Genomic DNA, 22,602 nt, shown 5'->3' with positions numbered 1-22,602 from the left:
AGGGGAGCAGACAATGTAATACTCCCATTGTTAAATCTGGTCTGTCAGCATCTTGATCCAGCAAGGTCATTTGTAAGTATATTATTTGTCGACTTTTCCTCTGCTTTTAACACAATACAGCCACTGTTGCCTGCACCGAAACTCTGAGAATTTCAAGCGTAACATGAACTTGATAAGATGGGTCCTGAACTTTTTAACAAACAGGGCTCAACAGGTCAGATTTTGGAACTGATTATCTGACATGCGCTCTACTTTCCCCCTTACTGTACCTTTTGTACACTAATGATTCTAAAAGCAAACACACCAATAGACGTCTCATTAAATTTGCTAGCGACTCAGTCCTCATCAGCTTACTAAGGGACCCAGAAAACCATCATGGATGCATTCTAAGTGACTTTGCTAAACGGTGTGATGAGTCCTCTTTGTAAAACAAAGGAGCTGGTCATCGATTTGAGGAGAAACGCAACACCTCTCCCACCGTGTGTATTTAATGGTCAGACTGTAGAAATTGTCAATGACTGCAGGTACAGGTCCCAACTCTAGAAAGAGGTGGCCTGCAGGATGAACTGGACTGGCGTTGTGTCAGCCTGTATGTAGATGCAGTGACCCCACCATGTCCACTGAGGAGCACTGGCAGAGATGCAGTTTGCTGCTGTAAAGTTATTAAAAAGACCAATCCACACAAGGAGGCCCTGTCCACTGTAATAGTGCGTTGTTCAGGACCCTAAGCAGACGGTATAAGCTGTAGTACAGAAGTGACTGGAGAAGGACAACAGGGGAAACACGGCAGACGGGGAGGACAGACGGGGGCGTGGCGGCTGTGATCCTGTGCTCAGGGGGGCGCAGGTGAACAAGTCCAGGACAGGACTTGCGCCTGGGCGCACTCCATAATCCCAAACCAGGAGATCCATCCAAGACAATACATGCATAAAAACAGGGAAAGAGAACAAGGAACCAGGAACGTGGGAGTGAAAAGGAGGGTAACGAGGCCAGGCGCTCCGAGCTCCGGGCTTCCAGTCGTCCGTCTTCCAGACCAGAGTCGAGAGCTCTGGAGACGGCAGGGTTAAACAGGGGAAGGCGGAACAAGACACAGGTGCTGGAACCTAAACTGAACGAAATACGAAAAGGTAGTAGTGCCCTCTAGAGGAGGGAGAGACGATCGTCCAGGACCTGGGACAACACTTCCCTCTGTAATTGGATCTTGGACTTCTTGACAGAACGTCCGCAGGTGGTGAGGGTGGGCACCAACATATCCTCTACCCTGACTCTAAACACTGGAGCCCCCCAAGGCTGTGTGCTTAGCCCTGTCCTCTACTCTTTATTTACCCATGACTGTGTCACCAGGCATCACTCAAACTCCATCATTTAGTCTGCGGATGATACAACAGTCATCGGCCTGATCTCAGATGGTGAAGAGTCTGCGTACAGGGAGGAGGTTGAAACCCTGGCAGCATGGTGCCAGCAGAACAACCTCTCTCTGAGCATCAGTAAGACTAAGGAGATGTTTGTGGATTATAGGAAACAACAGGAAGGAGATCACACAGCTATCTACACCAATGGGACTGCAGTGGAGAGGGTCAGCAGTTTTAGGTTCCTGGGAGTTAACATCTCAGAGGACTTAACCTGGACCCACCACACCAACACTGTGGTCAAAACAGCACAAGACAGCAATAGGCAGCGCCTATTCTTTCTCTGCAGGCTAAAGAAGTTCGGCATGCCATCACTTATCCAGGCCAACTTCTACAGGTGCACTATTGAGAGCATCCCGACTGGCTGCATCACTGCCTGCTGTGGGAGCTGCTCAAGCCCGGGATCGCAGAGCACTGCAGAGGGTGGTGAAGTCAGCGCAGCTCATTACCAGCTGTGAGCTACCAAACATCCAGGAGATCTACTCAGCTAGATGTCTGAAGAAGGCCAGGTCCATTCTCAAGGACCGAAGTCTTCCCATCCACAAACTGTTTTCCCTCCTACCGTCCGGCAAACGGTACCGAAGCATTCGGTCCAAGTCCAACAGACTACAGAACAGCTTCTACCTCCAGAAGTAAGACTGCTAAATAGTCAACCTGTAGCTCCTTCAGCAAATCACCCGAAATGGCTACATGGACACACAGTTTTCACTGTATTCATCATACTGCACTACTTGGACATAATGTATTGCACACACCCTGGACACATCGCAGCTCTATTTATATTGAGCTCTGTCTGAGTTTATTTTATTCAATTTCTATTGCACTATTATGTATTATTATGTCACCTTATTTGTAGCTTTAATTTTGTGATTTTTATTCCCCCCAGTGAGCTCGTAGAAAAGACATTTCATTGCCAGCAACTACTGCTGTACGCTGTAGTCGTTCCAGCTGACCTGTGGATGCTGTTGGACCACAGTGCTCTGGTTAAAGAGCTGCAGTCTCCTGAGCTAAGCATTTGGGGGATGATCCACATACTAATGTAATTTTACACAGGCCTACGCTGAACCATTCTTTCTCATTTAGGTTAATCTTTTTAGTGTCATCTGCTGTTTCCTTGGTGTTATCAGACCTGCTGTTTCTGTGCTCCTCCCTTGTTCCTCACTGTCAGTCACGTGAACTCGCCCTCAGAGCCCACAGGACTACAGTGCGGGACTCAGGGCTGACGGCCGACAGTATGCAGGGTGCAGCACGTATAGTAAATATACTACAGCAACTAGTATACCTGTAGAGCAGGCCGCGTGTGTGTTCATATCAGACTCTCTTCCCGTTACACTTGTTCCTCACTGAAACAGTATTTCAGTCTTGACAAACCAGGACGACGGTTAATACTTTGCGTTAGAAAGCAGGACTCTCTTGTATCATCTGTTATCTGTGAAACACTGTTCAAAAACATTTTCCCCAGCAATGTCCGATTTGTTATGTAACGTTTAACTTCTGGAGAGCGGCATGATACTTAGGGCAATACAAAGAAAATGCATTCGATTTCTAAACATCTCCGTGTCTTTACTAAAAGCAAGAATACAGTATTTCTAACCATATGATAATAGCGTTTTTCTTTATCATTCTGGTGTTTTCATGCTGTTCACGCAGTTAGCACTGCCCGATAGTGACACAGCTCGTCAACAAGCCGTGAACTGAAGCCGTGAACAATCCGGGGAAACAGCCGACACACAGCAGCGCTGCTTTGGTGTGAAAGCAAACCACGAGCAAAACTTCACGATGTGTTTGTGAAAAACACTGATAATTCACTGCTGGCCTGCATGAACAGACAGATCGTGTTTCCAGGTGGTGTTGTATCAGCGAGAAACCGGGGGTGCTTGGGTCCAGAGACACCGAGAGTCGAGCTCGTTGCTGGTTGTATTAAACCCTCCCTGCGCGGCGCGGGCCGCCTCTATCACTTTCGATTTCGGTTTTCCCTTCTGTGCACGCAGATTTTATTCGGCGCCTTCTACCTCACCTTTCTGCGTGAAACAGAGCTTAAAAGACGAATAGAAAACAGATGCACACAGGCAGGACAGCCAGCAGGCATTACTCATACCAGGGCTGTTAGCGATTGGAAAATGTGGCGCTGCCCGGGGCTTCCCCTAGCGTGACGTCAGGGGAATTCCAGACTCGTGCAAGAAGAAAGTCTGTAGCTGAGACGCGTCGCCCCACTTCTCGCCTGGCCCGTGGAGGATCGAGAGCTGCGCGCACAGTCATCCCCGCAAGCGCCCGACACGCGTGAAACATCCCGACAGGGCGGCGCTGAGACGATGTCTTGCCGGGCGCAGCCGCTGTAGTTCGGGGCTGCCGACATGGCCGAAGAGCAGTGAACTGGGAGAGACACGGCAGCGCGGCTTTCGGGAAGAGCAGAGTTCAGATCGCTTTACAGTTCGCGCCGACTGCCACTGAGATCCCAAGCTTAAAATGCGAAATATGAGCGTCGGGAATGAGACTAATGTTCTGAACAGAGGTAAGACGGCTTTCCTTATTCAGAAACAGATGGGCGTCTTGAAGTGTGCCGCGGGGCAGCCGGTCCCGCCGACACCTTGAAACCGGGCAGACGTGGCAACGGGGCGGAACCGGGCACCGGCTCGGAGACGTCCGGCCTGTTTCGGGTGTTTTCACGAGATCACAAGCAGCAGGGCAGCTCAGTTTACAGCCCGCGACAGCACCCCGACACAACCAACCAGCACCGAGCCGCTGGCCCAGTTTCCACTGCCTGTCCTGCTACGCCCGCGGAGCGCACCTGCGGAAAGGTGCTTTCAGTCGGCAGTCACAGCGTTTGCAGGCTGTGGCTCTGCACTGTGACTGCTCTCTGGGCTGATGCATCGGTAGCCTGGTGATGCAATTAACCGCCTGCTCGTATAATCTAATGTTTACACCGATACGCACCAAGTTACCTCAGCGTCTAGTATGAGGCTTGCCTATAGAAAAAAAGCTGACCCTTAATACGAGTGAGATTTTAGATGACTCTCATGCAGGTATTTTGTGTTTTGGCCAAGGTCTGATCCGAACATATTCTGCGTCCCCGGGCGGTTCACCTGGGGAATGTAGAGCGCGGGACTGAAACGGGATCAGTACAGAGAGGACAGGAGGACAACAGACGCCTGATGGCCAAGCGGCCGGCCTTGCGCTGCTGCTAAATTTAACACGAAATATCCGAAAGTGGATGTAGATTGTCGTGTGGAAACGAACCGCCTGTTACCGTCTCGGGTTTATAATCACAGACGCTTAAACTCCGGGAGAATTAGTCATAAACCGATGAATGCTGGCGATCTGAATACAAATATGACTCACATAATGCCATCTGTATCACAGAAACAAAATACTCGGCGTTCAGATCTGGTACACAGAGTGAGACCGGGTGTGCCTGCCGCCTGTAATAGATTGATCTGTTTAGCTGTCACTATAATATATTACAGCAACAACAACAGGATCGCACACTGGTAACCGGTAGAAGAACAGATCACGCAAGAAAAGGTGTTTTAATCTGCTTTGTAAAGAATAGAGCCTTTCAGCTGAGGATTGTGAGGGGATTGTGCCACGAGAGTGTAGCACCCCCAGTGCCTCTCATTTAAGATGTAAACAGCTGAAAGGACTCTTAGGCATTAGAGTATTAACATCTTAAACATCACAAGAGGCCGATATTAAGCTCTATTAAGCTCTGACCCATCTCCCAGAGACTGTGTGTTTAAGGCAATTTGTGAGAACACCCACTCTCATAGGTACCATGTTATTTCTAAGTCTACAAATGCCAGAGACAATCAACAACCTCTACTGTGGATCACATTAATGTGGGAGTAACATCCTGACCCATACCAACCTTAAACTTAGTGTTGGGGATACCTGATGTTTTAGAACAGTTTAGAATGTCATTCGTAGACGTGTTATAGACAGTTATAACAGAGACTCCAACTGACGTGTGACTCTCTTATTGATACCGGTGAGCAGCAACAGGAAATGTCATCTCCTGTCGCAGGTCTGTGCCAGTAGAGTCCCACAGGGGCCTGGCGAGCTGTTGACATCTGCCTGCACCTGTCATTTCAGCAGAGTAAAGAGCTGTTGGAGCTCTGGACTCATAACTGGAAGGTTGTGGGTTCAGATTCCAGTTGAAACACTTATTGCGTCCTTTAGCTGATGTGTGATGAGCGTTCTGGCGCACTATGGCTGCCGTCGCATCATCCAGGTGGGGCTGCACACTGGTGGTGGTGGTGGAGGGGATCCCCATTACCTGTAAAGCGCTTTGAGTGGAGTGTCCAGAAAAGCGCTATATAAGTGTAAGCAATTATTATTATTATTATTATTATTATTATTATTATTAAGCAAGTTACCTGCACAGCAAATTATGCAGTTTGCTGCAAATTTGATTCTGAGTTTAATGTAAAGCCTCAGGACTATTTCTAACTGTCTGGGGTGAATTAAGACTGGACTGTTTGCTTTTAAATGAGATTGTACACATCTGATGTTGCAAGATCACTAATATTGTGTCCCCTTTTCTTTCTTCCAGATGTAGAACTAGGTGAGTATCACTGTTAATTGATTTTTGTGTTTCTTTGAACGGACAGAAGTCCATCGTACCGAATGCTTACAGGTAACATTCTCCTTATGAAATTTAGATCAAAGATATTCATTCTACAGACAGAAAAACACTGTAGACCACCCTAATGTTGTCCTTAGTAAAGACATGGTAAATGTGTTCCATAAAATAACTTCTCTAACAGTGAGCACTTAGAATTTTAATCCGTGGCTTGTCGCCCAAGCAACAGTAACAAACTAGTGTTGACACTATTTGACATGGTTATATTTATGCTGACATTTGCACGGAATAACATGCAGCACCAACTGTTATTTGTGCCTTAGGATGGGGGGCCTCCATGATGACAAGCTGTTTTGTTTCGCAGACATAATTAATGAGTACATCTCTGAGAGGAGTGATACTTTGGTGGGATCTGTCCCACGAGCTCTGCCGGGACCCCCACCCCTGTCCCGGGAGCTGGAGCAGGACTTTCAGTTCCTCCCCACAGTCTTTACCAGCAGGACGCCTCGGCCGTCTAGCACACCACAGCTGGTAGCCAGAGGGTCAAGCACGCAGGTAGGCCGGGCCCCAGTAGGACCGTGTGCTGTGCCAGCTCTCGCATGCTGCTCTGCTGCAGGCTCAAGCCCACGGGCATCACCTAAAGAGGAAAGGAGCCCTGTTTAAAAGGTGTATGGAGCTTAAGCTGAAACGCACATTACACATGAATTTAGAACTAGGGGTTTTCAAACAGGATGGACATTTTCTTGTTAACTGCACGTGCATCTGTAAAAAACAAACATTACTGGATGCCAGAAAAGAATCGATCATCCCTGTACAGCCTTGGAACATCCAAGATCCTTAAAAAGGTTTGAGAGTTGGCCATTCAGCCCGTCTTGCTGGTGTGGATTTTAGTAGCTAGTTGATCCAGGATCTCGTCAGTCCTTGGGTCGGGATGAAAGAAGGATATGGAACCACGCCGAAGGAAGACCTAGCAGCAATACTGACTAAACAGAACAAAGAACACAAACTCAAACTGTTACCAGGTTGTCAGACACTTGGATTTGGTTAGTACCTAGCTGTTCATTTTTATACAGGACCTAGATATAACAGCACTCTAAATCTGGGAGCATAAGATTATTAGAAAGCTGAAAAAAACCCATCTGTCCTGAGTTCTGCCATATCTGTAGGCAGGAGTAAGATGCCACTTTTGAGAGCCCGTTTCTTCCATACAGTATGTCCTTGGATATGTCTAAAGAAGGAAATCCCTGAACGTACAGAGACTCTCTTTGTTTTTGAACAAACTTTATTGGTGTCCGCCCAGAGCGGCGCTTCACGCCCCGCTGACTCTTCCCACTTGCCCTGCCAGCTTCCTGCCAGCGGTTGCTCCGCCCCCCCGCTCGAGTGCTTTGTGTGGCTGCTTTTGTTTTCCCCTCTGTGCCCAGACACGGTAGTCCTCCACACGTGAGCCTGGCACTGGGCTGCTCAGCATCTCAAGGCCCTTGACTAGCAGCGGGCCGCCGCTCTGCAGAGGCGGAAAACAGGCTGGAAACTGCAGGGCTCGTAGTGGACTGAGGAGGAGCGTGGGACCCCTGAAAAAAACAGAAATACAAGGTTTCTTTGTTGCTGCTGTCGGCTTCTTCCTTTTTCGCTCTCTTTTTTTTTTGGTTGTAACTCGTCTTCCGGTTGTTGAGACTAAAGATTGTCAGTCAAAAGGTACGTGAGTTTGTGGTCGGTCTGTGACTTTTTTAGATTTTGATTTTATCAGGTAGTGACGTGTTTTCCAGTTAACTACTGTTGCAAAAATGTCTGCAAAAGCTCGCCACGCTGTCATGGGAGTACAGTAATGAGAAAAAAGTATGCAAAACATATGCAGATGTGGAGTGTAACAAATAAGCATGGCTGTGCCCTAAACACTGTAGTAATGCCTCGGGCAAGAGGGCATTTTAATGGCCAGGAAAGTATTTAGAGCACAAGAAAATATGGGCCTATGCAAAAAGCACTTGCACTATCTCCAGAACTGTCTGCTGTGGTTAGGGCTGATGTTTAGGAAAGACTACAGACTGTGTTATCCTGTTTTTAATCTTTCTTGTCCTAAGTCCTAATGTCCAAAGAAGCTTTATTGACATCGTTGAGATTAGACAGCTGGATTAAAATGGCACCTGTCAATCACTAGTACAGGTCCAAGGAGTAAGGAAACATTCACAGCCATGTCAAAAGCAGTGGACTTGGGTGCAGCTGAAAGTCTTGTTAACCCCATGTCTAATGATGTAGTTAACACAAATGTATGCGGCCCATACAAGAAGTACAAAGTTGAATCTCTCCCAGCAAAATATGTAACATTTGCATGCATGTATGTTCCCTGCGAGAGTCAGTTTTGAAATGAGAAAGTGCAAAGCTACTCTGTCATCCTTTGGTTTTGTGATCTTGGAAGATGGTGGCGATGTGCATGAAGGCCACTGGAGCCCTGGGAAGTAGCTGTTGGAGTCTTGTGTGGTGGACAGTGTCAGTGTGAGGCTGGAAGAAAGATATACTGCCATCATGGGATCACAAGATAACATGCATCACCAGCAACATAGACAGCAACAGTAAAAAGTGCCCAACGCTTCCCAGACCCATGAAACTAAGCTTTCCTGGTCATCGTTGTTGATTTGTTCCATCAGTGATCCAGGGCCACCTGTGTTGGCACCAGGCACATCACAGGGTGACGATTCCAGAAGGTTACTTCTTGCACTTCGGGGATGATAACCGTCAGACATGGCCCAGCATTGCTCAATGTTTGATTTTTCATCATTTTTTCGAAATGAGCAAAAGTTAAAAACACATGAATTAGTCATGTGCTGTGTGACACATGACACATTATTTTAGCTGGTTAGTGTTTTCACTAGAAAACACAGTTCCTACGGTAACTTGATATGCCTTGATTACAATTAGGGTGCTTGTGGTGAGGCGTAATCTAAGCCCACGAAGTGGTCTATGTCCTGCTCACATTAGTTAATTGCTGCATGTAGTTACAATGGATTCCTGTAATTACAAGTGTCCACGTTGCCCCAGACTCAAACTCACATACCAGGATTGCTTATTGCTCACGTGGTGCGCCGGTGCACTGCTGCTCAGCATTAAAAGCATGGCAGGTTTTATTGTCCAGAATGTGAATTTTGCATCTGTCCCTGTCATATAGAATTTTTTTTTAAGTATCTGCATAGCCATATGTGTATATGTCTATCAAACTGAGAGTGTGATTAATAGAGGTGAATATAAAACCCATGTTTTCTTGTTGGTCTCTGTCAGCAGGCGTCCATACTGCAGCAGGCAGGAGTCCCCATGGCCTCGCCCAATTTAAGCAGTCCTACCGCCCAGCAGAGCCGGAGCAGGGTCACAGACAGGGGCAGGCTGGGGGCCAGCAGGGGAAAGGGCAGCCGCACCGTGATGAGGGGCCGACAGGACCCAGGCACTGAGCAGCTGGAGAGTCTCCTCGACAAGCCGGAGCTGGTCATCACAGAGCAGCCCAAGCAGAGAGGCATGAGGTTTCGCTATGAGTGCGAGGGGCGCTCGGCAGGCAGCATCCTGGGCGCATCCACCACTGAGCAGAATAAAACCCTGCCAGCCATCGAGGTGAGCCTCCTTACCATGCGGGCAGGTGTAGACCAGCACGGCCGGAACAATGGCCAAGACACGCTCGACACTCCCGAGTGCGCCCGCGCCTCGATGGAGTGGGGGGATGCTTCTCCGTCTGTGTTCTGGCACAATGAGGTCTCGTGTTGACCGCTGAGAATAATAAACTAATTTCATTGTGAGATGAAGTTCCTACAGTGTAGAGGTCGGCCATGATAGCTGTAACGCCCACCCTGCGCCGCAAACAACACTAGCCTGAATTAAACAAATATAATACAATCTAATGTCCTCCATGAGACAAAAACAAGAAGAAATCCAGCTTGATTTCCAGAAACCTTGTACAGTCGGAGCTGAGATGAGAATCACAGAGTAACAGATAATGTAGAACATAAATCATTGCGGAGAGGAGAGCGTTTTAAGGGTGAAGAGTCTTTTCTTTTGGCTGGAACAACAGTGGTAACAAACTGAGCCTCCTTTAGAATGAGCACTGAGCAAGCGTGCTTATCAGCTCGTGTCAAAGTGCACTAATCAGAGTAACTCATTCTGTTTTATGAAATCACAAATGTATTAATGGAAAACATTTCTCTACTAAAGAAATGAGTTAATAGTACAAGGAATGTGCAGAATATTAAAGTGAAGTGCAGATAGGAGGGAGCTTCCTGCCAGAGGAACAGATCGCATGGCGTCACTATAATCGTGAGAAAAACAATCACAATATCTCCACTTTAAAAAAAATAATAAATTAATCATTCCGTTAGCCCATAACAGTTTTCCAGAAAGGCAGAAAGGGGAATTCTCCGGGAATGCACAGTCATTCCCATGGGGTGATTCCCTTACATGGGAGGCAACGTGTCTCTGTAATGTGTACAAGAGGCTTGGGGTGCTCCAGCAGCATGGGGTGAGGTTTGAGGGCGCCCCTGACCCTCTCTGAGCCGAGAGGAGAGGGGCTTGCTGAGCCCGTGTACTGCTCAGGCTGGCTTGTCTTCATTGTCCAGCTCCTCTCCTGAATACAGTGTCCACTGAAGTCCACTGGCGGCCTCAAACATCTCTTATAGCGTCAGGAAAAAAGGACTTGTTTGAAATCAAGCATTTAACTTGTCAACACAAAATCCGGTTTCATGTCCACAAAAATGCCAACAAAAGGACTGTAATACAAAGAACATAAGCAAATTGTGCATTTAGGACCAACAAGTGTAACATTAGGCTAAGTGTTTACGAGTACAAATCTTTGAACACACATTTATTTGCAAAAAATAGACTAATTTCTCTGACAGATGAAAATTCACCATAAGGTACTTTGCCATGTTTATGCTAGTGACTGGTTTAATTAGAGAGCAAGATTTTCAGTGAATCATCGAAACTATGGTCTGGTTCCTGCCAGTGTGGAATCATGCTGGGATTTTCCCTCCTTCCCATGGATAATTCCCTTATTCCAGCTCTCTGCACTAGCACAGATCCTCGTCCAAGTACCTGTGTGATTAATGGACGAGTCAGTAGTTTAGCACCCTACGCCAAAAGCAAAGGTCCTGCCTGAAGAAGAGTGTCATCAGGGCAGACTTTAACTTCCAATTAAAGTCAGTGGATCTGAAGCCAGAGCTCTGTGGTGAAAGATGTGGGAATGAGTGATTAAGACAAGTCCTTCCATTTTAGTTGCGGGGAAACGTACAGCAGGTGAAGAAGATGAAAGTGACCGTATCCTTGGTGACCAAGGACATCCCTTACCGCCCACACCCACACGGCCTGGTGGGTAAGGACTGCGTCGATGGGGTCTGTGTCGTGACCATCAACCCACGGACCAGCCGGAAGCACAGGTGTGCCCCTGCAGCAGTGCTGCCCGCCTGACCCTGCAGAAGCTGCTAAACACACACGCTGATTGAAAATGATTGTTTCCGAGCAAAAAGATATATTCAAAGATGTAGTTTTAAATAGTGTGATCCATAAACCTCCCTCTGGGTTCCTGTTCTGGAAGGTGGAGACATTTACCATAAGAGGAGTGTAGTTACTGTGCAGTTTAATTAAATGTAACAATATTTGTTTCTTTGTTCTCCTTCAGATAATCGGTAATAAACAGTTTCCTTTAATCCCCAAAGATCCGGTTCTTCCAGGTTGTTCTTGACTCTAGATCTGGAGCGAGCTGGTCCAGCCCTGGTCCCGGACAGCCGCTGGAAGTCATCTTCTAGATCTAGATCTAATTCGATCTGTTCAGAGCTACGCTGTAATTAAAAACAAAGGAAACCGTGGCTTTTCAGAACCAGGGCTGGAGTCCTGGAGAACATTTCACATTTACTGAAACAAACAGCCTCTTGTGAATCTGTGCTCTGCGTCGCCCCCCTGCTTCAGTGCGTTCTGACATTGTGCTGTGGCCCCTGGCAGCTTCTCCAACCTGGGGATCCAGTGTGTGAGGCGGAAGGAGATCGACCCTGCGCTGGAGAAGAGGAGGAGCCAGGGAATAGACCCCTTCCACAGTGAGTGTGAGACAGCGCAGTGAGCCGTGAGCTCCCGCCCCGTGCTCCGGGGGCACAATCGCATCTCGGCTCTTTTCCCCCGTTTTATTTTGCTGACAGATGTATGACTTTAAAATCTGAACATAATTGCCAGTCTAAGACTGTGAATACTTTTTTCACCACACAGCACTCTGATCTCAGTGTTGACTTTACTCCATAGTTATGGCAATGATGTAAATATTGAATGAAATCTGACCGGTGTTACAACAGTGTAACTGCACAAGTTCTGCTGTTTCAGCACCGGGACAATGCTGACACGTGTCTTCCTTCACTCTGACATTCTCTGTTGAATTACGGCTCGGTAAAGCAGTGTAAAGCACATCTTTGCTAATGTGACAACTGAAGCAAGATTTTTAATGGACTCTCTGATGAGTTCTTTGTAAGTCCTTTTATAGCTCCCCTCCTCCCTCCTCCCTGCACACACCTCCGCGCCGCAGTGCCAGTTCTGAGAAAATACACACCCCACTCGTTATTTGTCAGTTACAGGACAGCCCACAAAAATGCATATACAACCAGTTCTGTCCTTTCTTCTTTCTGATGTTGCACTGTATGTCTTTAGAAAGTTCTAAAAATCCCCCCCGAGCTAGAAGCACCATTGTAAAGACCACAGCCAAGTTATTTACACAATGTGGTTAGCAGCAGCTCCACCTTGTAACGGTTCGGTTTAAACACACTAATTTCAAGACTATGAACATTTAAAATACCCACTGTCCCCTCTGCAGTGACTGATGTCGCTATTGTACAGATCTTACTGGTGTCCAGGGTTTTGCATCTTCATGTTTTCTTTAAATATGTCCATTTTGCTACAGCTTAAACTACAGCTACAGACAAAGCTCGACTTTACACTTCGTAACATTTGTGTTGCAGAATGTTTTATCTAAGCTATACAGTATATTCAATTCAGCCTGTTCACTCTAAAATTAAACCTCTACATTAAAAAAGAAACCTTTTTTAATGTGTCACTGACCACAGAGACCAGCCCAAGAATATTTTTCCATCCTGTTAGTAAACATTACTCTGATCTCTTTCCTTAAATCAGCTTCTGGGTTCTGCAGCGAGAGGGATGAACTACTAAAGAGAGCACATTGCAGAAACAGAAGACCAAGACAATAAATGGCATGGATTAAGTCAGGGCTCGCTTAATATGATAAAGTTTACATTACAAGATTTAGATTTTCAGAAGACTTGATTCACCATAAAAGATTAAGTCTTTAATTCCAGGCAGTTGGCATCCAAAACTGTAGATAAGGGGTGAAGGTTACGTAATGTAATTAGTGAAGCACCACAGGGATCTGTGTTAGGACCAGTGTTCTTCCTAACTCAATATCAGTGATCTAGATATTGTATAGATATGGTGTAGTGAGTAAACCAGTCATGTTTGCAGATTATTCTATAGTAGAGGGCTTAGCAAACACTGTAAAAAAGCTGTAAAATAAATTCCAAAAGACTTCAACAAGCTGGAGCAAATATCTGACAGGTGACATTTAATGCAAGTTCAGATCTCTGCACCAATCAGCTGCCAGCAAACAAACGAACGAGATGGACTGCACAGGCTCTTGTTTCAGCTCACTGTTCACAGCTCATGAAAACAGATTCTGAGCGAATCCCGTTCTGCAATGTTTCATGAGAGTGTACTCCATACACCCGCCATGAGCTTCATTCAGTACGTGTACGTGTATTCCCTTGAACTTTCCACCTGGGTTCTGCAGCAGTGGTTTGATCTTCAGCTTTTTTCACTTGTTAACCTGTGCACTCTCTCTTCTGAATGCTACTGTGCTGGTGTTTACTCTAGCATATATTTGTTGTTTCCTTTTAAACCAGTTTAAGCATGTCTTTGATTGAAAAGAGCTCACATATGCATTCATTATGACAGGAAGTGATATGAGATGCAATGTATTTAGTAAAGACTTGAAACTAAAAGTGAATAATTTATTTTAAAAAATTCTAAATTGAAAATGCTTTGTTGTTACACAGCTTTATCAAGATTGCTTTTCTTTATGACCTTAAGGCTCCTGATTTGTTGTTTTTTTTCAGTGAAGATACTGTAAATGGTCTTCTGATATTTGCATTGTAAGTAAAATGTAGCAATTAAGAATGATCACAATACTTAATATTCAAAGTTTGGTGCTAGGCTTAACGTTTCAGTTTCTGTAGAAATCAAAATGTCTGAGGAAACCCGGTCATTAGGGTGATTCATGTGCTCTATGTAAGGTAGCCTGATTCTAGCTTGTCGTGCTCATGGAGCCTCTCTAACACAGATGTGCTCCATGAGTCCTCAGCACACTTCAGAATTCTCTTGCTGAGGTCAGTGAATACAACCTGCATTGTTCATATCATTGTAAGATGCATTTAAAAGTTTACAGTTAAGATGAGGTTTTTATTTTTTCAGTTGGTGACTGTAACTAGACCAGTGAAATTTGGAATACTCGAATATAATCTTGTTGTGAAAAACAATGGAGACTTGGCTGAAACTGTTGAGGTTCTAAGTAAAGCAAGGCGTCCCTGTTGAAACTGATCTTTTGATTTGCTGCAATACGTCCATGTGGTATGCATGACCCATGGTCCAATCCACGATTAGTAGTTCCTGTACATTGGTGTGTTTATAGTTTTTTATCTTTTTGTGTGACTGGTTCCTATTACACAAAGTTAATTAAGATAGAAATAGATTAATTTTAATATACAGTATGTAAATAACATAAGAATGCTTACAAATGAGAAGAGGCCATTCAGCCCAGGTTGGCAGTGGTTAAGACATGTGTTGTGACTCTATGTACAGAAGTGCCTTCTAATCCCATTCCTCTGCAGCAGGTCTGCGGGTGGACATGTGATATATTTTCAGCCTCTAACGCAGTTGTTTTCTTCGTGTCCTTTCGTTTCTCAGGTGGGCATTCCAAGAGCATTGAGGACATCGAGATGAATGTCGTCCGGCTGTGTTTCCAATGCGAAGTGGAGAAACCGGACGGGGAGAAATATTCCCTAAGCCCTGTTGTATCTGAACCCATCTATGACAAAAGTGAGTTTTCTCGCCAAAGCAATACAGCTGTTCTGTGTAGTATCATTCCCTGTATTGCATTTACTCTTTCTGTTGTGGTCACTGCTGAACCACTTTCATGGGGTTTTCACCAGATTCTTTGCTGGAAGTCTGCTTCATGTGAAAGATGATGGATCTCTTTACTCAGCCTGCATTCAGGAATGTTTAGCAGTACTGTACTGCAGAATAAAACTACCATCAGTTATGAACCTTCTCATAAGGGAAAGACGTCTAACTGGTTAGATAGACTGGAAAAAAAATTATTTTTTTTTTTTAATTTTTAAAATTTACAAAAGTGCAGAGAGATGGGGGGAAAATGTTATCAGAATTCCTTAATCTGGACACAGACACAAGTATTTGTTCAAACACTGCAGTTTCTTCACATTTTGGCACTGTGATTAACTGAAGCCAAAAGCAACCAAATATGTAATTAAGTGGAGTTGAGGTGTACAGCCCGACTGCAAGGAAGGTTTTTAAGTACTCTGCAGTATTGTAGACTGAATGTGCCCAGAGTCGTTCAGAGATCCAGTCGTTCCTGGTGCTCTCGGTGACAATGCGTTTCCCTGTTTCACTGTTTCTGACAGAAGCTACAACTACATCGGAGCTGAAGATCAGCCGTCTGAATGTGGTTCGGGGGCCGTGCACGGGCAAGACCGAGATCTACCTGCTCTGTGACAAAGTCCAGAAAGGTACAGGAATCTAAGAGCACAAAACAATTCCAGGAGTGATGAGGGTGATTACAATATAGTGTAAACGAAGACATTTATAGACGGACATCTCCAGCGATGTACTTCGCCCAGTGCAATAAATATTGCTCGTCAACATGGTAAAATTGGCTCACAATGATACTTGTCTCTAGGGACAACAGCATCCAAAACATGAAGGCTTGCTGAATGTTTGGAATATTTGGGGAGACAGGTTTGGCCTGACCCACTTGGCTCGTGGGGGAGAGTTAGCCCACAGGGAGAGGAGTTGGAGCCCCATTCAGAAAGAGTGGATCAGGGGATAGGTGCAGGGTGGAGACAGGGCGCAGCAGGGATACCTGAGATGATTGTGAAGGGACGTGCGTGTGTTCGAGATATACAGCACAGCTCATTTCTGTTACAATGGTGATGACGAACAGCTGAGTGAGATTGACTTGTTGTTTCCCCTCCCAAACTTCAGTCAATAAGCCCTCTTGTCCCCTATTATTCCCCTCCTTCAAGTAAGTCCTGTATTATACACCTGTATTACCTACAGTACAGTACCTGTATTAGTGTGAGTATGTAGTTTAAAGTATTATGAAAACAGTAATACAGCAAATACAGTAGTGAGCAGGATACAAAATATAATTGAATAATCATGAAATGCAGGGAACACAGCAGGTGCACAGCTCTCACGAGTAGGCTTCCCTGTGTCTCTGCGCGAGTCGAAGGTTCGTTCTTCCCACACATGCACACCAAACTGGTCACCATCATCCCACCCCTCAACTCATTCCAGATCTCAGTTTTTAACTCTGAATCAGGAGCCCGTGGGTGGCCCGGGTGGAGCCGCCGCGGCGCAGATCTGGGTGGTCCAGTAGTAGCGAATAGTCAAACGAGAACTGTGAAGGCCGAAGTGGAGAAGGGTTCCATGTGAACCGGCAACCTTCCAGCCACAGGCGCAGAGCCTGAGCCACAGAGCCTCCGCTCCGCCCTGAGCTTCCCCAGCCTAGCTCAGGTGTGTGGCTCACCAGATTTGAATTTGAAACTTCCTGCATTATTTGATTTTGATTAATTTTTTTGTCTTTGACCGCGTAGACATGAATTAATGTAAAAATATTTAGCGTAAAACACAAGTCCACTTATTACACTTAATGCATGAGGGAATAGCGTTGTTGGAGATGGATGATGTCAACACTTAAGTCTGTAGATAGTAAGTGCACAAAAGTACTCTACCAACCACTTTTTGCTTATGAGAAAAATCTGTATGTAAAAACAATACATATAAAGATTTGTGCAACACTTAGGCCCCAGAAAGAAGGTTTCAGAAGCCCGGTTTTGATTTGCAGATGACATCGAGATCATCTTCACTCACGGAGAGTGGATGGGCAAGGCGGAGTTCGCGCAGACGGACGTGCACCGCCAGATCGCCGTCGTCTTCAAGTCGCCGCCCTTCCGGGACCTGGACATCCAGGAGGAGGTGGACGTCCAGGTGCAGCTGAGGCGTCTCTCGGACCACATGGAGAGCGAGCCGGTCACCTTCACCTACCTCCCGCACAACCCCGGTACGGCCCGGCGGCAGGACAGCGCGCAGGGCCGCTGGTCTCGGCCGCTCCTCTTTGCTTGATGTTTTCACCTCTCACGATTACCCACAGAGTTTTAAATCGTCGATATTGTAAGATATTGGTGTCACTAAAGCTTTAACATTTTTATAGGCCTACTGGAAAAAGAGAGCATAGACAAATCACACACCAGTATTCCTAAAACATTCATCTCCACGTAAGATGGCAGGTGTTTTCCTAAGAGCTACGCAGTGGTACGAGACATATCTTATGTCCTCTTTCTTAACACAAGAATGTTCTTTTTGTAGCTTTTTATGTGGTAAATTGAGCATTAACTCTTTCCTGAGAGTTCTCACTGTCTTGTGTTGAGATACAGATAACAACCAGCTCGTTTGGGCTTTCTGTCACTTTGCAGGAGCTGTTGGTGCAAAAATGTGAATTTAAATGAGTCTGAAATTCAATGTGACATGAAAGTATAAATCCACTAACAGCCATTTCTGGCTACCAACCAGATACCAACCTGAAACCAAGAAACGATCATTAACTGAGGAAATGAGTCACTGTCCCTTTGTTGCAATATACTTAGCAACAGATCATGTTACAGCTTTCTACTAAGCTATTTACATATTTATTTCATTACAAAAACATGTAAATTACATCTGAAAATGACAGCAGTTAGGTGTCAGCAGTTAGTTAGCAGATAGGGTTTGAAGGAGTTTTTCCTTCTTACCTAGACAAGCTGTGGTAATAATATAACACTAACCATGACATGGAATGACTAGTTTTCCCAGGGCTGTGTGCAGTGAAGCAATTATTGCTGGTGCGGACCGTACAAATAATAAAATTTTTGACGTGTGTACTAGAAATCACTTGTAAATATCAGTTTATCATTTTAATTTGTGATGTCAGCCTTAATTTCGGATTGTCTGAGCTACAGTTTTCTTTGTCCTTTTCAGACCCCTATGAAGTAAACCGGAAGAGAAAAATCGCTAAAGACGTGTTTGGAGATGGAAACAGAGTTGCAGGTATTTGCTTTGACAAAAGCGGGTCCAATTTCAAGGGTCCCCTTTCTCTACCTGTAGATAAGCTCTGACAGGTTTTCCTAATTTTTCATTTCATTTCCCATAGCGACAGTAGTAAGAGAAGCAGGGAGCACATGCCCCAGAAGAAAGGCATCCAAATAAAAGAATGAAACTCTGACGCTACACAGCTCCGTTGATTTAAACATCTCAGTGAGCTAATAAAACAGTGCCTGTCACAGCACACATTCCTCAGTCACATCTGACATATGACTTATGTCATTTTACCTTTAGTTTTATTACTTAACCCTTGTGTATTTATCAATTTCTCTACAGTGCATATAAATTGTGGGCTAACATGTCTGTCTTGCATTTTGTGTTTTGTATTGATAACTGTAAACACGACACAATCGAGCTATCAGTTGTTAATTGCTGTAAATTTTCTCTGTTCTTCAGCACTGAGTCCAGCACTGCCTGAAGCCTCCAGTTCCAGATCTCACGGGTTCAAACAGTTTCCTTTCGGCACGCCAGACATTCCCCTTCAGATGTCCTGTCTAGAGGAACGTACCGTCCCGCACGCCCACTTTGTGGAAGAGATGCAACACAACTTAAGCTGTGGTTATGAAACCGAAGCTTCGTTTTGTGCTGAGAACGACGGTTCATCCTACAATGACTACAAAATAGCAGGAGAAAACTTAAACTCAGATGATATTTCTAAGGTTTTTACAGCTGTGTCAAAGATCCTTGAAAACCAGGGGTTTTATTCTTCAGGGCAACAGCAAAACTCAACCACCGACCCTACGTTCAATACTGGCACTGATTTCGCTCAAGTGAGGCCAGAAGAGGGTCAAAACAGCAGTTATTCATTAACTGATATGGATCAAAACTTCAATATGTCCACCCTGGACATAGAGTTCCCTTGCTCCTATTCTGAAATGCTTCAGCCATACAATTATAATCTGACCAATGGAAACCCTTCATGTCTGGAACCGATACAGCTACAGGATCCCAGCCAAACTTCATGTGTAGCAGACATGGAGTGCAGGTTTCAGCACAGCGATAATGAGAGCCAGAAAATGCCAAGAGTCAAGAATGAAAGCAATGAATAAGACCTTAGCCCATGCTGGAGAGTGGTGGGAACAAAGATGTGAATCACGTGTGATGTGGCCCTTCTTCGAGGTGGCACGACTGTGAACTTCAGTGCCTGGTGTGTGGGTTTCTGCACGAGCTGCTTATCAGACCTGTGCTGCTCTCCTTGAGCCCTGTTTCTGTTACAATCAAAAACCTCTAATGCAGTTTGTTACAACGACAGCACCCAAACATGACAAATGTTGTTTCAAAGACAAAATCAGCAGCTTTCCTGGTTAGCTGTCCTTTTAAAACGGCACAGATTGTACCTACTGTAGGTACAAAGACAAAGGAAAAATTGAATTCTGCCTTTTCTGATTGTTACATCTCTACAGATCTCAAATCATATACAAGCTGTACTGTCTTCAATTTGAGTAGCTAGGAAGGGACTTCAGGGTGAGACAGTGCTGACGAGGTTACATGCATTAAACACGATGTGAAGGGACAGCCGCCTGCCTGCAGCCTCCCAGCTGTAGCATGTATAATAGGAACTGAAGAGCTGCTACAAACTGAACACATGTGTTGCGGATCAAAAGTCACTGAACAAAAGTTTTCTCAGTGAATTTGTTGTGAGACGTTTTTGGTTTTTAACTATAAAGACAAAATATCAGACTCTAAATCACAACCACTGCAGGACTTCCAGCGAGGCTTGTTCACCTGCAGGGGACACTGATTGAACAGAGCATCTCTTCTGGCTTTTGTCAGTGAAGTTGATCACGCAATATCCACACAGAAACATCTTTACAATCCTTGTGAAGCATATTACAGCAGCAGTTATTTTTCTTTACTGTGACTCAGATGCTTTATCAATCATTGAACAGTGCATTACCCACCCAAATCTTCAAGTATTAAGCTAATAATTCTGATTTGCATTTCATGTATATAAAATGGGGCAGATTATTCAAATAATTAAGCACAAGGTGATCAAGAAGCCACACTGATAAATGATTAGTTGTAACCTGTAAAATGGGTTTGTAAAAGTTTGTAAATATTGTCATGCAATTGTTGTCCTTTTGTGATATGTAGCCTTGTGTAAAACTCCTTCTTGGAGTTTTACATTTAATTGAAACATTCCTCCAATTTCACAGAAAGAGCATTTTCAAAATAAATTTAAATTCCTAAAAAACTTATAATCAAGCTCTACTGTAGTGTCCATGTGTCTAAAACCTTATAAATACAGTCTTTCAAGAAAATGCAGTTGCTCCTTCTGTACAGTAGTCACTGGTGGAAGAGGTTCGTCAATCGATGGCCCCACTGTCCTACTGCATGTGGCAGACCCCATGCGGAACAGTCAGTAAACTCGCAGATCCCTCCTAACCAGCTTTTTAGAGGGTATTTGATCTGTCTTTTTTCAATAATGGAAATTAGTATAGAAAATTAAAGAGGTTTGAAAATGTGACAGCTGGATTTTGTCCATCATGAAATAATTGGAACATTATGAGTATTAATGGCTTTAAAAATCTTGTAAGTTCTTTGTAATGGGTAGTGTTTACAGCTTTTTAGAAAACTATGCTCAGCACAGCAGGCCAGAGGGATCTTTAATCATTTAGCATTTTCTGCTCTTCCAGTAAGCAGAACAGGGAATGAATTGGACAGACGTGATTAAGACAGATGTCTTGTTGTACAGTATGTCCTTTGATTTTATTTTTCCAAGAAATTAAACTTGCATCCCAGACTTAACAGAGCTCTTCTTGTGCAAACGATGACTTTCCTGTGGTTTATGAAAATGTTTTCTTAAATAGTAACACTAGAGTTCCTGAGAAACTGCAAACACTTGCTCATGTGAACTACCAAGCAGCTCCTTCATAGTTAACAAGGCTGTTGAAGGAGCAAAACATGTTTCATTTCTGCTTTTATCAGTAATTATTGCCGTTTCTAAAAGTTGTAGAGTATGATTCATTTCAAATACATTTTCTGAGCAAATTTCCTCTTTGCTGGAGGTGATAGTGGGGGAGGAGCATCCCAATATCCAATGGCAATATCTTCTGGGCACTCTTCCTTCCTCCTCGGCTGCTATCAGTCAAGGGCTTTACAGGCCGGATCACACCGACAGAGAGGACCATGGGAAAGGTCGCCACTCAGAGGAGTTAAGTTTTGACCTGAATGAGCGTATAACTGAACTTGCTAGAGATAAATACTGAGGCATTCTGCAAAAACTTCACTGTGTAACTATTGGTGAAGCCATCCAAAAGTAGTATCTACAACAAGATATGCATTGTCTAAACCAGGGGCATCGGGTTGAAGGTACGTTACAAATTCCAAAAAAAATTCCAAATTGCACAACAGAATCGGTACCACGAAAAAGAGACAAAGCTGGGGGGGACATACGGTATAATAACATACAGTACAGCGAATGATTGAGTTTAAAAGATTAATGTGGGAAAGTGATTTTCTTACAGCAGGTTTTAATTTAAAAAAAAAAGTTAATTCTGAGATAAAGAGGAAACTCAAATGCTCCACTGAAAAAGCCTTCATTCTACCCCCAACCACACCCACCACCCACACTCCCCCCTCGAAAGAGTTAATAATTGTTGCTTCATTTCTAAAATTAGCTGTTTTCTCAAACTCCTGCTCAGGCCCCAAACCCCCCACCACCACAGGCAAGAGAAAGACAAAAGTCCAAACATAACCTCTCCTCTGTGCTTGGCACTGAGCCGCTGGGAGCAGCGCAGGCTGGGAGCCAAGGGGAAACTCCAGAGCGGAAGTGACAAGGGCAGTTTGCACAGCGCACAGGGAGCGGACTGGGCAGGAACCACTGGTTTTAATTGACCCACGACCTGCTCCTCCCCTCCACGCAGAGAGTAGAGCTCACATTCAGCCCAGAAAGCTCAGCTCTGGAAGAAATCGTCACCGGGCTAGTGTGTGGTCTCGGCAGTTCCACGTGGCTCCAAGAAATCGTGGTTTTTGAGTAGAATTTGTTTCCCAATTACATAAGTTAACTTATAAATGGGGTTTTTACAGCTAAATGCAGCCTAGTGATGATAGTATCCCACACCAGTTACCTACAAGAGAAAAAGTCTGTAGCTGCACAGAAACACTATCACTCGAGTCTGAAGGAGGAAGTGATGTTAACCTCAGAAACTGTACATTTTCAACAGT

The 22,602-nt window shown here is 44.8% G+C and overlaps 1 protein-coding gene across 5 annotated transcripts; it reads left to right on the top strand.

Moving 5' to 3' along the window:
• Nucleotides 1-3,793: 3,793 nt before the first annotated feature.
• On the top strand, nt 3,794-21,183 carry relb (RELB proto-oncogene, NF-kB subunit). 5 transcript variants are annotated; one of them, XM_088627341.1, is made up of 10 exons: nt 3,794-3,935; nt 6,355-6,543; nt 9,259-9,579; nt 11,230-11,390; nt 11,953-12,044; nt 14,965-15,096; nt 15,699-15,803; nt 17,144-17,359; nt 18,313-18,381; nt 18,832-21,183. In XM_088627341.1, the coding sequence occupies exons 1-10, from the start codon at nt 3,876-3,878 to the stop codon at nt 19,482-19,484; spliced, it is 1,998 nt and encodes a 665-aa protein (XP_088483467.1). In that variant the 5' UTR covers nt 3,794-3,875; the 3' UTR covers nt 19,485-21,183. The 5 variants fall into 5 exon arrangements, with proteins under 5 accessions (XP_088483467.1, XP_088483466.1, XP_088483470.1 ...); XM_088627340.1 differs by having other exon boundaries at nt 9,256-9,579; XM_088627344.1 differs by lacking the exons at nt 3,794-3,935; nt 6,355-6,543 and adding an exon at nt 6,561-7,578 and having other exon boundaries at nt 9,256-9,579.
• The last annotated feature ends 1,419 nt before the right edge of the window (nt 21,184-22,602 follow it).

This window comes from Lepisosteus platostomus, chromosome 4 (assembly GCF_059453375.1).
Source record: "Lepisosteus platostomus isolate fLepPlt1 chromosome 4, fLepPlt1.hap1, whole genome shotgun sequence".
In the NCBI taxonomy this organism is placed as follows: Eukaryota; Metazoa; Chordata; class Actinopteri; order Semionotiformes; family Lepisosteidae; genus Lepisosteus; species Lepisosteus platostomus.
This window is presented reverse-complemented; position numbering and strand designations above follow the sequence as displayed.